Raw genomic sequence first — 16,286 nt, forward strand, 5'->3', positions numbered from 1 at the left:
GAAAATGTCATGGCTACTTTAGAGTTCAGTAGAGACATGCCATACACCGCTGCATCCAACACTTTGTTGATGCCACGCTTGTATGCATCTCTTCTTCCACTTCTTCATGAAGCTTTCTGTTGCTCACTCTGTCGTAGCTGTTGACTCTGCAGAAAGTTTGCAACTTTTGTGCAACATCTGCTGAACCTGCTCTATTATTTTACACTGCTTACCACGTTGTGGCTTTATTGCTGTCTTTCCCAATGTTTTCCTCTTTATTATGATGCCACAGTGAGCTGTGGTATCATAACACTGAAATCTAGTAGTGAGGAAATTTTACAACTAGACTTATGCAAAGGGAGCATCCCATCATCCTGAGCACTGACCAGTTGTTTAGAAAATGTTTTTAAAAGTGGTCTGCACACCATGCTGTGTGGAGGATTTGACAGACCTGTGACTAGAAAAGTCTATCTGGGATTTAAATAGGTGGATTTATATTTTTGTCAAGATGTGTTTGAGTAAAAGAAATAATTTCATTCTAAAAATGTAAAAAAAAAAAAAAACTACTGATGCTTCCTATAAAAATCCTAACAAAAAAGTTATATTCTTAAAAACTTATTTGCAAAAAGGGACATAAAAAAATGCAAAGAATGACTGAAATTGATGTAAACATGTTGATTTCATCAAAGTCTTGCAGTCATCTTTTGATTTCATTAAAAAGTATATTTACGCTTCAGGGAAACAGAAAGTGAGAAATTACTAATAAAAAAACCCCTTTCATGGTCTGATCAAACTAAAATACAAACACATAGATTTTAAAAATGTTTTAGTTACATTTAATGTATTGGAATTTATTTCAATGCTTTTGTTAAAACAATAAAACCATTGGGGTTTTTTTCTCCACAAGATGTTTGGGCTCAAATCGAAAGTTGGACTTAAAAGCAAAACAGTGCTGTAGGAATAAAATATCAATATAATTAACTGTTGTTTACAAATCATATCCACTTTAAATAATGGCTCCTGTATTGGCTATCATGGAAGCCTATAGAGCATGCACAGCTAAACCAAGGCGGCGTAATTTGAATTTGTAAAGCGTAATAGAAAATAAGTGAGTAATCTTCAATCTTATCTATAAATTCTTACAGGCTTTTCTAACTGTGTCAAGATTGGCGAAAAAACAACTGGGAAATGTTTTTCTGACATCAACTGCGGTGGAATCAAATAATTGGAAATACATTCACCCTCTTAAACAAAGAGAACAAATTACTTCTCTTTAAGAGAGTGACAGTAAATGCTGCTTTATATGGCTTTTCATTTACACTCACTCTTATTGCAGGATGTTTTATTTCCATTCAAACCAGATTGGTTTTAAAACTGTAGCAAGAAGAAAGTGAAATGGGTGTTTGAGGTCGACTGACTCTTCACTTACTCCCCTGCCTTAAGGCCGTCTTTGCTTTCACTGAGGACACACATTGTCTATCCATTCAAGCTTCATAGGGTCAACAGGTCAACCTTTTCGTCTTATGCACCCCGAAGCAGTCCTTAGAGGTCAGCGTTCAAAAAAAGCAAACAGTGGCTGTATAAACTCTTGGGGAATCTGGCCAACCCCTTTAGAAGTAATAAAAATCCCATTAACAGCCAGAAACATCCTGTTTTTCACATGGGAACTCTGAAAAACTACAGATATCTGCAACACATAACGCAGAGAGCCTTCTGAGATGTTGTAAGAAGTATCACCTCTGAGATTAAAGCTAATATATCAGGGGAACATCTGGTACACTCTGATGTATGGCTGTGTTTGATGCCTGGAAATCATTTCTGGTTGTCTTATAACCCCAATTCCCACAATTGTGTCACGTCTGAATTCAGATTAATGCTGTATTTTTATGAAGCACAAAATTGGAGCCTTCATCAAATTTCAAACCCGTTCTGCCCCTTTCCATTAGCAGAACACCAATAACTTTCACTGGGAAGGGGCCAGGTGTCTTATTCTACTTCTCCATCTGTTAAATTATTCAGATTTAACCAGGGATCTCTAAGGCTGGCAATTCCTGCAGCAGAGCGCTCCCAGGGCAGCCATCTCACCAGCAGTGACAGAAACCCCGTCATAAACCTGCTGTTCTGCTAGTTATAATAAATGAGTATGCACCTACACTGTGACTTCTCAGTTTCAGACGGGGTTTTGGTGTGGAATTCATGTCTGACCCAAGAATAATATTACTGCTAATTACACGGTGACAGGTCTGGGTTTGTGGAGAGAAAGCTGAAGGAAAAGCTCTCTGGTTTGATATGGGTGTTATAACGCTGGTGCAGCGCTGTGCACAGACTCTTCTGTGCATTCAAAGCCATTTCCTCTCATCTTTTAGCTCCCTCTGAACAAATGACGGTTCATTATATAGACAATCCTGGCACCAATGATGCACAACATATTTTTTGACATTTTTGAAACATTTTTTATGGCTTAAAACGATACCGGTCCAGATGTAAATTGTGCTAAATATGAAAACAGCTTTGTTTGTTTTTTATACAACTAATAATTAATATTTGAAGCTAACAAAAATTTGATTTTCCCATTATGTGTGAAGCCATCAGAGACACACTTTAATTCAAATCTCTTTCCAGGTGCACAGAAAAAGTCATCATCTCCCCCCGACGGATACATGATGAATTCCTAAACTTTGCCATGTCATTTTTAATGTGTGAATACTTTTAAATAGTCACTAAAAGAAGGAACTTTTTTCCTTCCAACAAAAAGGTACAACAAGCTTTTTAATAAAGTTGTGGCTTTAAAACAGAGGGGAGCTTCCAACACGCCTTTCATATGGTTTATCCTTCAGTGAGACGCTACATGAAGTGTGAAACTCGAGTTTTCTCCAGCTGTGTGCAGCATAGAGTAATGCAGCTGTGCCCTTCCACACACCAGTTGGAAAAGGGCTGCTGTCTTTTTCCTTCACTTACAAGTGGGATGATTTGGGCTGTTTGGAAATATTTCACGCTGTGAGAGTTTGAAAGCTAAAAGAGGTAAATCAACCCAACTTACAGGGATAGCACTGTTTCAAAGTTAAGGCTGGCATGTTCTGAGATTCACTTCTTTAGAGCAGCCTGGAGGCAGACAGACCAACTAATTAACCAGCTAAAACCAGTATGTTCTTTAGTGGAGCAACAAAATGGAACCATATTCTGTGCCAGAAGCGATTAAAAACAATCAAAATTGTAATGATAATATATTTTGCTGAAGTCTACATATGAAAGTTAAAATTATGATAAATAAATGTTGCACAAAACTTTTTTCTAACTGTAAAATTTACTCTTTTTTTTTAGCTTTACGTGATGTTATGATATTCCTTTGTCAAAAACATAATTGGAGTGTTGCCTTGTTTCTTTTATGCATTTTTTAAAAATCCTTTAGTCTCCCATGGCAACCATCAAGGGGTGCCTAAATGCTTGCTCTCACCAAGTGCCACCTTTTCCACAAAGCTCCTCCTCAGAGCCACAGTCTTCAAGCCAAGCTTTTGCTTCACAGAGCAGCCCTCCCCCATGATTCCCCTCACTCGGCTCCTTCAGACTAGCCAGCAGCAATTAGTAAAGACCTGGCGGAAATGTGTATCTGCTGAGTTTATCATACAACCTACTTAAAAGTGAAATGCTGTTCATGACTTCATGAAGGAGGAGTTTCAGAAAGAGCAAGAACTTCTTAAAGAGACAGAGGCCCAATTTTGAGGTGTTAAATTCCAGAGTCAGATCATCTGTCAAATTTATCTCTGTACTCTAGCTGGACAAGTTCAAAACCTTTCTGCTCATGGATTCATTGTTTTGGTTTCTGATACCTTTTTTTTCACAGTTTTGGAACAAAAACGGACACATTTGTAACGTCATAATTTTAGATTCCAAGACAAAAAGTAGCCATGCATGATGCTGCCACCACCATACTTCACTGTGGACATGGTCTTCCACACTAATGTGCAAACAAAATAAGTATTTGTGCACATAAATATTCCTCCTATTTTCTTTCTCAAAATTCTAAACTTGCTGCAAATACATGTACATACTTTTATTTCCAACAAAGTTTCCACATTTCTACTGTACATCTGTAGCCTGTGTGCTTGAAAGTGAAGGCACTTTGTGTTTGTCCACAATCTATGCCAGTAAAAATGATTTTGTTTCTGATTCTGGTTGTTATATGATGCTTAGTCATATCTTGTGTCAAACAATTCTTTTTCAGTAAACGTTACAGCTAAGCTAGGAGTAATGCTTTCCTCTATTGTATTTTAATGATTTTCTTGACTTTTTGATCAGCAGAGAAGCAGTTTTACAAGAAATGTGTATCACATTTGTACAAAAGTCAAAAAGAAAAAGGAAAGGAACAAATTATTCGTATTTCAACAACCCCAGTTTCCAAAGTGACTAAAATTACCAGAAGACCACATTTTGGAAGAGCAAATCCGATGTGGCGCATTGCTTCAAGAATCATTTCACATTTTTCTATAACCTCCAGTCACTCCCTGAAAGATATGTAGTATTCTCCCCACAGTGAAAACAAAACGTTGCTGTTTATAGGTCCACTCTGTAGACACATTTCCATCCACTGGGGCAAAAATTTCCCTTTTGGCTACATGTCCACTCAAATGTATCAAACAGAGCTCTCCAATCTGACAAAGCTTGTTTTGGCCTCCAGCTAAGATTGTCAACCAGTAAAAGACCTTCAGCATATGCAACAGTGTGTCAAAACCTGACTAAACTGGCTGCTTCTGCTTGTGCAAATCTGCCACCAGCCCCTGACACATACATCTTCTAACAGACTCTGCTGACCCTTTGGCCGTCTTGAAAATAGTGACAAATTCAGACTTGATGTCTCCAAGCAACATGGGGATATTTGATCTCTTACTCATGTACCGGCTTATAAATGTATCCGCCTTTCACAAAAACTTCCTATAAATGTGATGGACAGCAAGCGGAGTGGTTCAAACCTCTGCTCTGTCAGTCCATCATTGTGCTTCCATGGCCTCCACATGTGCTGCCATGTGTCCCGGACGAGAAGATATTAATAACCCTGACGCCACCAGAAACTCAGCGTCTGGGATCCAAACTCATTTTCACCGTGTCATGAGTGCATGTATAATTATACGCTTCGCCGGCCTCCAAGACCCGCCTGTTTAAATCAAAACGCTCCCGAAATTGGAAAAAAAAAAATTGCTCCTTTTTGACACTCATGTGTCTCACAGGGCCTGATCCTCCTAGCAGATGTGTCAAAGGATTCACAAACACAACTGGCCCTATAGAATAAAACCCAAGCGTTTGCCCCAGGTCAGTCAGAAAACTGAAACTTCTCTCTTTCTTCAAGAGGGCTCATTAATATTTTATACTCCTGCACAATCCAAACTAGTTTAACTCAAACTGTCTGTCTGCAGGGGGGAAATAAAAGGGATTTTGAACCAGAAAAAACAGCTCACGGGGGACAACCAAGACTGAATAAGAGCAACAATCTTTATCCTTAAAAACACCATAACTGCAGCACTGTTAAAATTTTTATCAGCACAGTCAGATAAAGGATTCACTCATCACACAGCATACAGTGCCTTGCAAATGTATTAATACTCTTTGGACTTTTTCCCCATTTTGTTGGATTACAGCCACATACAAAGTGGTGCTTAATTGTTAAATATGAATGAAACGATTCTCAAAATGATTTAAAACTAAACATCTGAGAAATGTGCCCTAAATGTTGCCCTAAATTAGATCCAGCACAACCATTTGTGCTCAGATACCACCTAAAAGGCAAATAAATAACACGTGTGTGTAATGTGGTCTTACTATGTACAGCTTCTCCATTAGAGCAGTGCTTTTCCATTTTGGTTCTCTGGACCCACACCTGCATGTCTCTGGTGTTTTCCTGCCTCCACACACCTGACTTTTATAAATGGGTGATTGCCAGGCTTCTGGAACACCTAATGGCACGCTGAGGAGGTAACACATTAATTTTATTCAGGTGTGCTCGTGCAGGGAAACGTCTAAAACATGAAGGACAGTGAGTCCTGAGGTCCAGGATCGAAAGCCACTACGTTAGACAACATTAGTGAACAAACAGCATCATTAGGACCAAGGAACACTTTATCTCTGACAAAAGAAAGGTCAGAGATAAAGTTATGCAGAAGTTTTGGAGCACATTATAAAACAACATGCCTAGCTTTGCATCACAAGGTCATCCACCAAAACTGGGCAAGGAAAAGAGAAGAAGTCACAGAAAAGTGGCAAGATAAAAAGGCACTGACTGTTGACAGAAAGCCAAAATAATTCCTGTTAGCAGGTGTATTGGATGCAGCAAGCATGGGCAACAATGTGCTCTAAAAGCAAAACCCAATAAAATATTTTGCAGTTGCAACTGTAACGTGCCAAAATGTGAGAAGATTTGCAAGGAAATTCCGATTTTTCAATGCACTGTTTCAAATAGCATCTCATAGTTTGAGCAGCGTTTCCACACATCCTAATTGTCCTGGTGATTTCATTAGCTCGGCCCATCTCTGCAACAGGAATTGCTTTAGGTAGAGATCAAGAAGCAAGCCACAAGCTTTCATTAGATACCAGGAAACAGCAATCAGTGGCCCCATGTGCCTGCGGAGCGCTTCTGTATCAGGACACAAGCATTCAGGTGACCTCTTTGTGTGTCTCAGCAGGTAATAAATCCCTCAGGAGCGCCGGCTGGCTTGGCAGAGTTAATGTAGATCCGAACCTCATCTTTGGAATGCAGCGATTCGACGCGATGCCACACTAACCAATCTTTTTGCACAAATTGAATGGCTGAAGGTAACTCCAGCGATGCGCCAGAGATCAAGACGTGGCATCTTCATCTCTGTGAAATTGGAAATGGCGGGGGTCGCTGATGAAGTTTCATGTTCGTGATTTCAGGTGGGAGGCCGAGCTGAAGCTTCTGTATCTTTCAGCAGTAAACTGATTGTGTGTTTAAACACCTTTAAGGCGACAGATAGGAAAAGGTGTCAGGCTGTGGCCTTGGTGCTTGGTCATTTTATTGCATTGAAAACAAATGATTGCGCATCGTTCCCAAACTTTTTATTGAATTATTAATATATTTTCTTTCCCTTAATGTGTAAAAAATCAGACAATCTACCATCCTCACCTAATGCTGTCGTTAATACAAAGAGTTTTCAAGCTTATTGCTCTGATTCCTTTCCTCGAGTCTGCTCAGTATAAAAGTTTAAATTTTCAATCATCAGAAGGATGTACATGTGTGCATCATCTAGCCAGCCAGAGTGAGGCAGAGGAAGAAATGTCTTCCTTAAGTGAAACTCTGGCACCGTTTTTGTAACATTCATAGCTAAAAGGGTGCTTCACAGTGGAGCAGCAGAGCTAAAGCAAAGCCTCAGTTTCCCTGAAGCCATTGTACATGGGAACTCTGAGACCGTCTGGCGGGCTGAGATAGAGAAAGGCCGCCTCCTTCAATCGAGTAGGACCCACATTTACTGCTTTGTTCATAAACATGAAGTGGCAAACCACATGGAGAACTTTTTTTTTAAATCATTAAAGCTGCTGAAATGCTAACAAATGAGCACATTCCTTAGCGCCACTGTAGAAGTGAGGTCAGGTGCCAAGGGGCCACCGGCCCAAACCCGATAAACTGGACCCTCTGGTGAGGCATACGTAGGAAGAGGGGCCACTTGAGTGTGAAGAGCCATCTTATCAGCGCACTGGAGTGTCGTTCTTCCAGCTTTGATGCTGACACTCGAGGTACGGCTCACTGGCTGACCTGCGAGTAAAACCAATCAGAGGCACAGACGGGTAACAATGTGCTATCATAGCGATATGCGCTTGTTTTGATAAGGAGTCTGTCTGTTTCGGCCCCTCTAGTTTGTCAGGAGGGTATGAGGGGGGGTTGGATTTGCTGCAATATCGGCAGAGGGTTATAAGAACCCCTGGAGGGCAGCGCGGCACGGTTCAATTCCATGTGCTCTGCAATCTCTGAGCTTTCAGGCTTACTAAATCAATTACACAGGGTTGTGGAGCCTGTTCCTCTCTCACTCGTAATGCCCATAATGCCCATTGTTTCTCTATGCTTCCCAGGGAAGACCGAACGCAGACTTCCTGCAAAGTTGATGGCTGCATACTTCATCTGTTCAGCTCTTCAGCTGTCTGCACAAATCTGGATCCTTGATGCCGACATAGGAGGGTGGACTGTAGCGATCTGCACAAGTCACAAAGAAGAACATGTAAGACTTTAAGTCTTTGTCTTCAGCAGATGGTGTTTCAAGACCCAGCGAAAGGAGGACTCGTTTTTCCTCTCTATCACACTGTGTCCAGGAGGAAGTGGTTTGGTTCGGAAGGAAATTACTGAATACGAAACAGTGGAGCTTCAGGCCAACAGAGCAGCTCCTGGTTTACAGTCAGAGGGGGAGAAACATGGCCATCTAAAGCCTTATGACACACCAAAAACCAGGAATTTCAGGAGTTTCACAATGCTTAGGTTGTATAATGTTTCTAACAGGAATCTCTTAAAAGATAAAATCAGGTGTAATTACTGTCAGTAACAACTAATTGTCTGTTTTATTGAGATCTAAAAATTGCATCTTAACATTTATTTGACTTTTCTCAGTCATCATTAAAGGCACCTTTCTTGACATTACTGCAGTCATGCCTTTCTTCTAATTGCTGATAAAGTCTTTGCTTGTTTCCATTGAATTATTTGGACGATTTATGTTTGGGGAAGAGCTCCAGTCTTTGAAAGGCCTCCTTGCCATCACACTCATGTTTAGATTCTCTTCACACATTTCCATTCAGCCTTGGCTACTCTAAAACATTAATATTTATTCTTCTAGTCAATATAAACCTGCTAGAACTGAGAGATTAATTTTGGGTTGGCATGGGGAAGAGACAAATCAAATTCCAGATATCTAGGCTGTTGGTCCTCAACGCACCTGAAACTTTTTACTGGAATACATTTTATAATGAGGTAAAATATATAATGAATTCCTAACCAGCTTTACAGATTTAAAGATATTTTATATATATACTGTATATATACTGTACATCTGGTTTGTACGAATCAACCTTTTCTTTGCCTGAGTCAATAATATACAAACAGAGACAGTGTCAAATAATTCATGCTTTGTGTTTGGTAGATGAATCCCTCGCCTGTGGCTGTTCCTCCTTCATTTACATAGCAGCAACACTGCGCGCAGTAAGGAGATTCAGAGAGCGGAACATTGTGAATCAGAGCTAAATGACGCACAACCGTAGAAACATTGCAGAGCCAAATAGTTTTATTATTCCTTGAGACACATTAGTTCACTTTGCACACTGTTCAGTCGTCGAGTCAAACCTCTCCACCTGCAGCCCCACCCTACCCAAGTGACACTTAGCCGGTTTTTTTCTTTTTCTTCCACGACTGCTCAAATTAATCTTTTTTTTCTTCTTTTTTTATGAGGTTAAAATGGCTGACGCATCTTTGACGTCTTTGTAACAATCTGCTTTGGCATTGTCTCAGAGGGGGAAACCTCTCGGGTGTGCTCACTACACTCAAGAATGGCTGGTTTTGCGCGCTTGGCACGCGACAAGACGCGCGCCACTGCAACGCACAAGGTAACGTAATTAAACAGAGGCCCGGAGTATCATCCGAATGATATTTTTTAGATAAACTACAAAAACAATGAATAAAAGTTTAATGATACGGATTTGTATGGTTTCACTAAATCAAATCCAAAGCTGATTAAAGCGCCATTATTTAGCGCTAATGTTACTTTTCTGTATGCGCATTATGGCGTTCTTTTCTGACGTCGTTGTAATCCTAAATGGTTTTGTGTTAAATTCCTTACTGCTGCTCTTTTTAATACGTTTTCATTAAAATGTGAAACACACGCAGTAGTTTCAACAATAAACTGTTTATTACACCTTGTAGGGATTCGGTCCAGTGTATTGTAACCATAACGCGCGGCGGCTTTCCAAGCGCACAAGCACGAACAGCACCGCCGGAGCTCACCTGCAGGACACTGTGATCTCCACTTTGGTGGCAGGGATGCTTCCACTCATGGGGTCGAAGTCACAGACCGTCGCCGTGGCCTCCACTTTGTCCATTACGTCCCCCTCCATGCGTGCGGGAGACCCGGGCCAGCTCCTGTGGCCGTGTGAGTGAGTTCCGCTGGACCTGGAGAGCCGAGGGCGGAGAACCGGAGCGCGACAGCCAAGGGAGCAGGAGCGAGCGCGGTCCAGACAAACCTCCTGGATGCGGTCCGCCGGACGGGCAACAGCATGGAAAGTTTAATTAAGGCGGCGGTGGGAGCGGCTGCGAGGCGACTGGCTTAAAAGCAACGTGAGGATCAAATGCCGGGATCCATCAGTTCAAACTCAGCAGAATGAGCTCCTTCTGTCTGAGACCGAGGCGCTTTGAAAAGTAAACGCAGTGAACTCCACCCCTCCTGCCTGCATTCTCCAGCTGTAGCCTACATGCAGAGCTGTGGCTGACACTGATTTATGGCGAATTGATCGTAATTTTGCTCTAAATTACTTGGATGAGCCTCTAAGAGAAAATCAATATATATATTTAAAAAAAGAATTTTCTGAATCTCCTTGCAGTTGAGATGAATATTTTTCAATCAGCTTTTAGATTTTTTCTGAGAATAAACCCATCTTTCGTGAGTTAATACCTCCCCTCAAAAAAATCTGAAAATCGCTCCGAAGATAACCGGTCCGTCAACAACCAGCTCCCAAAATGAAGTGAGAGGTTGCATGGTGCTGTTTCAGCATCTGGACAGCTCCTCAAACCACTGCAGCTCCACGCTCAGCTCTCCTTTATCTCGCCAGTCTTCCCGACTAAGTAAACTGGAGGGGCGAGAAAGATTTCCACCCGCCACAAGAGCAATTAAAATTTTAACTACGTGGTAGTTTAAATTTGTAGTAACTACAAGCTTGTGGCTTGTAGTTATGTGCTAAAGCGCATAAAGCAAGAAAGCTTCGATTAAAAAGTTGCTGATGACTGACAGAGAAAACACATTTGGAGCATCACACTGATAAGTTCTTCTCTCCAATATCAATCATACAGGTATCAGCAGAGTATAAAACGGAGGTTTGGAAAATGATGGTAATTCATATCAATAGACTATAATGTGAGATAAATGAGAAATTACTTAAACGTCACAGCCACATCATGACTTTGCAGTCGCCACCAGCAGCCTTTGGCATCTTCCATAAGTACGATGAGCCACAAAATATCAATGCAAATGAAGCTGGTTGTTCACAGAAAGTTGTAACTCTGTATTAATTAAATAAGTGGAAGGAAGAACTTCTGTGAAAAAGAGGACAGGTCAAGGCTGCAGTCACTCATTCAAGGAATGACTGCAGCCTTGAAGGAGTTGTGAGGCAAAACACTTTCTGGAGTTTGACAGAGATTCTCCAAACGTGATTCAAGGCTGGAGTCAAAGCTTCCACAACCTCCACATACAAACATCAATATGTGTGTTTACATCTTCCTCAACAGGAGACAACATGAGAGGATTCTTATCTTTGAGAAGAAGAATATGAAGTTGTTTTTTATTTTTTATTTATTTATTTATTTTAATTCAATGATCATGAGATTTTAAAGCACTTCCTGCTTCCCTCCAGTAACAAACTGTACAAAAATTCATTTTCCAGCAGGTCTGGGCACATGCTCACACTGCCAAGCGAACCAAAAGCTGGTTCAATGACCACCATAGTTACTCGACTAGTAAATAAAAATGAACCCCACAGAGAATCTACAGAGGAACATGCAGCTGAATCAATATTTCAATATTCTGAGAAATCTTAAAGTAGCTGTAAATGCTTCAGATTTATCGCTCTGTTTTTCAATTATATAATACAATTGGAGTATTTGAAATCAAAGTAAAATCACTTTTTGATCAATTTAAAATGTTATGCCTGGTATATTTATCTATCTCAAACAGAAAAATCCAAGCAGCAGCATCTCATGACCGTGAGACAAATAGACACAGATGCTTCAGTTTGTCACATGTGGAAGTTTCATATAGACAAACGCCCACAAAGGTCACATATAAATACACATGCAGCCTGAGAAGCTGTATGTGATCCGTGCCACAGGCTATCCATCAGATTCACAGCAAGCATTATGGGAAATCTGACTCAGACCAACACTGACATGGCAGAGAGTGGTGCGTATTTCGGACCAACGGAGCACTGATTTATTATTATTCATGTTGGCTCTGTAATTAGGCCTGGTGGCGGCCCTTGGCTGGTTGATTCTGAGCTCCCTTCAGCGTACTGCTCCTGGCTGCCTGCTGAGCCGCTCTCCTTCATTCCCACCCGCAGCCACCCTGCTTCCTATAGCTGTGGAAGAAGTGTAATTACAGCCGCATGAACCCTTTCGGTAGGTACGGGGTGTGTGTGTGTGTGTGTGTGAAAGAGAGAGTTCTGCCTAAGCTGTGATGTGTGATACCACCCACACCTGTTCTACATCAGCAAAGGGAAAACACCACATGGGGGGCGAACTCCAGCAGCTCTGATTTAGTCTAAAACAAGGAAGATACCAAAAAGGTTGTGCAGTATTACTTAATTATTATGCGGTACACTATTTTGATTTCATTTTATGCCTAAACTAGATATTAGAAAAGTAAATATCCACAAAAGGATTTCCAACATTTCCTTATATGTGCTTCTAATGTCTGCTCTCCAGTCTTGAAAGAGTAAAAACTAATCTATGCCGTACGAAACAACAACATGTCAGTCTGGCTGACGGACTCAGGAAGACAGCATTCACTTACTAATTTCTACATTACAGCGCTATTTATTACTAAATTCATGCACACATTCATACACTGAAGGACACAACGACAGAGATGGATGGAGTGGGAATCAAACCACTGATCAGATCCACTGATTGCAGGATGAACCCCTGCCGCCATCGACACCATCACCCCAAATATTACAGTAGCAGAGAGAGAACTTAAAACCTTTTCAGCCTTTTTCAGACATTAAAATTTTTGATGAAGGTAGAAACAAATTAATATTCAATTTGCGTTAGGGGACTCTGTACATTCAAACGCAGACTGAGGGAGGGCTCTGTCAGTTTTGCCTGTTTGAGTGCAATGGAGAGTTGTCCAGATGGGGGCAGTATCAAGCTCCGTCAGGTTGTTTAAAGTTGTTTTTACCCTATATTTTACTTTGATGATTTCATCTACCAAGGCTTAAGCTTCCAAGTAAAGATAAAAGCTTAACCAGTCGTATCAAACGCACAAACAAGCTAAAAAGACGGAATAAAAACTTAATTTATCTATGTTTTAGAGAAAGTTACTCAACAATAATGTCTAATAATGGTGGCTCTGAGGTAGGATAAATACACTGCAGAGTTATATTTTTCTATTATCAGATTCCCTAATTTGAACAAAAAGATCTTGTAAAAGTAAAACGTCATTTCAAGTGAATTCCTCACTTCGACCCGTGCTAAGTACAAAGTGGCTTGTTTCCAATGAATGTGCTCCTTTCACAAACATTAACGTTTGATGTTTCTTGTCGCCAAATTGAAGTTCATAATTTTGACATTCGTGCAAACAAGTTCCCACTTGCATATTCCACAGACGTGGGGAAACATTAACATTCATCCAGAGCTGCGCTCTTCTGGCCACCTGACAAATGCGAGCCTCATGTTCATTCCGTCTTTTACCCTTCAGGTCTCCGCCAGCATCAAAGAGTAAGCAAAAAGTCAAGAAGCGTCCTCTATATTTAACCAGCGGGATCTTCTTTATTTTCTCTTCTTTTTTGTAACAGAGTAAGTCATCAGAGGGGTGGTGATGCTCTTGGATGTTATGAACACAATAAGCAAAAAGAAATTCAAAAAATTCACCTGCACATTAATATGGCTGTCCTGCGTTTATTTAAACAAGGACCTGAGTGCCTGCTCTGTCTCTGAACGCTGTGACATAACCGGGCAACATTTTGAGAGACGGGGAGAGGAAACGCTGCTGGCGTTTCCTGGTTTTGTGAAAAGCCATATAATAAAGATGAAGCACTCCAGGAAGTTTAACGTCTATTTTTTGAGCAGCCTGGAAGCATTTCATGCATCTTACTTTGAAGTGAACATCTGTGAAGCAACACACTCCAAATGTGCTCTGGAGAAAAATACTGGAAAGAAACATTTTCTAAATGGCTGCAGCTATGAGGGGAATGTTTGCGTTCTGCTGCTCTTTTCAATGTCTCTGTTAAAAACAAACATTTTGAAGGACAGTCAGTCAAATGGATATAAAAAAAACAACACATTTAATCTTGGTTGCTCTTCCTTTCATCAGAGAAAAAAAACCTTCATAATGCAACACAGAGTTTAAGAGAAGGTGTCAGAAACTCCCAAAAAGCTGACTCAATATCATAAGAGAAAACAAAGAAATGGTTTCTTCTGGGTCCTGTTTCTGTGCAATAAATTCAAGCCTTGTGAGACACAGTGTTGCAATATTATAACATCTTTACTTCAAACAAAAGAAAATGAAGAAAATATTGGCTTTTCTTTTGGGTTTTTGGCCTAAATGTATAGATAAAACCCTACTGTTCAACCTTGGAATGTTATTGGATAGGAAATGTTCATATAAATATCCCCAAAAAAGTCGAATAGCAAACAGCACAACTTGGAAAAACTTTGGCTCAGCACAGTGAATCTCTGTGGTTCACTGTACCAGATTAATCAAAACATAGTAAAATGTTTTTTGGTTGATCTCTCTTTACAATGTCTAGAGCACTTAAGCAAAATTCATATATATATATATGTTCTTTATATTTAAAATAACATTTTCATAAAACCTTATAAAAATGAAAAAGTCTGAAAACATCATTTTCATCTCCTTCAATACAATTTAGAACAATTTTCCTTTTTTCATGTTTTCCATGTCCAGGTTTAACCACTTCAGCTACTTGTGCTGTTTATTGACTGTAATTGTAATATTTCAACCTGTTCTTAAAATTCCTCCGGTCATTTCTCCTTTAACATGTAATAAAATGCTAGTTACTTTAAAAGTCCTCATATTTAAAGAAGGCACAAGCAAATTACAGAAACAAATTTCAATCGCTTATGTTGGCCTTTCTATATTAGAGCTTCTGAGTCAAACAAGTTAATGACCCTCTGTGATGAGCAGCCATTTTGTTGGTAAAATGTGATGTGAGTCTTGTCTTGATAATAAATGTGCTACAAATTTAGAGTACATCTCTAAATATTTAGTTCTTTTTAAAAGAAATCTACACCAGTGTCTAATTATTTGATGTATTTCAGGGAAAGAAAGTGATTTATTACTGGTAGACATCAAAACCTTGCCTTGCAATTAAACATATACGGGATAAAACAGTAAGTGTTTTACCATAACGTCACTATAGTTCAAAACATAAAAACTGTGATCTCATAACTTTCAGGTCTGAGTTGTGTCATCTGCTAAGTAAACTTTGAAATGCAAAATGAAAGCAAAAATTGCTTGTGGACATTTTTATAAAACTTTTTTTCTTTAGTTGATGCATGAATGAAAGCAACATTTCCTTCCTCCTTCCGTCACATGAACCAAAATCCCTCTGAGCTAAAAACTCATTTGTCATCCGATCAGTTTGTCAGCTCTATTGATTCTCCAAAGAGAAACTGGGACCATTAAATCCCTTCTGGAACAGTACAGCTTGGCCCGTAGCTCTCAAGTCATACATAACCAAACAAACGAACAACTGAACTCGACTGAGAAATGGTGTTTAGACCATTCCTGCTCCACTACTCCGTCCAATTGAGCTGGGTCTGCCGAGCCTTCAGGGAGGAAGCGTGTCGGATTCTGGCTCATTCATCTTCCGTGTGTCGGAGACGAGGTAAGATCTGACCGCCGCAAGAAGGAATCTCAGAGGCTAACTTCCCCCCCCGTATGTGTGCATGCATGTACTGTATGTGGTGCAGAGGCTGAGCTGCTGCATTGATTGAACACCAGTAAATGGGTTTCTGGCAGCCATCCCCCGCAATCAGCACCACAACTCTGAGGTGTGTTTCTTTCTTTGTTCTTTTTTCAGTAGCAGTGACAGGATACAGCCCTGTTTTACTTCCCCTGTCAGGGAGTTCATTATGTTGAGACAGAAATTCACAATCCCATGAAGTGGGGACATTCCTTATTATAGAGCACAGTGGAGGTATTTCAGTCTCTGACCTGCTCTGCCTGCCTGGAATAAAAGCAGCTGCAGAATTCAGAGACAAAATCCTTTCATGGTGTAAATCTCAGATTTTCTCCTGAGAACTTCAATCGCCTGAAACGTTTTACGTGTGTTGAAAACCGACGGTTGCTTTTAAATGCTGAGGTAATTCATTCAAA

The 16,286-nt window shown here is 40.2% G+C and overlaps 1 protein-coding gene across 2 annotated transcripts in view; it reads right to left on the reverse strand.

Annotated features, from left to right (window-relative positions):
• Positions 1-10,784, reverse strand: part of cpne5a (copine Va) — an 83,961-nt gene extending 73,177 nt beyond the window's left edge. For both annotated transcript variants that reach the window (XM_028018777.1, XM_028018771.1), the window contains exon 1: positions 9,965-10,784. In XM_028018777.1, coding sequence (XP_027874578.1) covers positions 9,965-10,074 — 110 coding nt within the window. In that variant the 5' untranslated portion in view covers positions 10,075-10,784. The remainder of the gene's footprint in view (positions 1-9,964) is intronic.
• Between the last annotated feature and the right edge of the window lie 5,502 nt (positions 10,785-16,286).

This window comes from Xiphophorus couchianus, chromosome 1 (genome assembly GCF_001444195.1).
Source record: "Xiphophorus couchianus chromosome 1, X_couchianus-1.0, whole genome shotgun sequence".
NCBI lineage: Eukaryota > Metazoa > Chordata > Actinopteri > Cyprinodontiformes > Poeciliidae > Xiphophorus > Xiphophorus couchianus.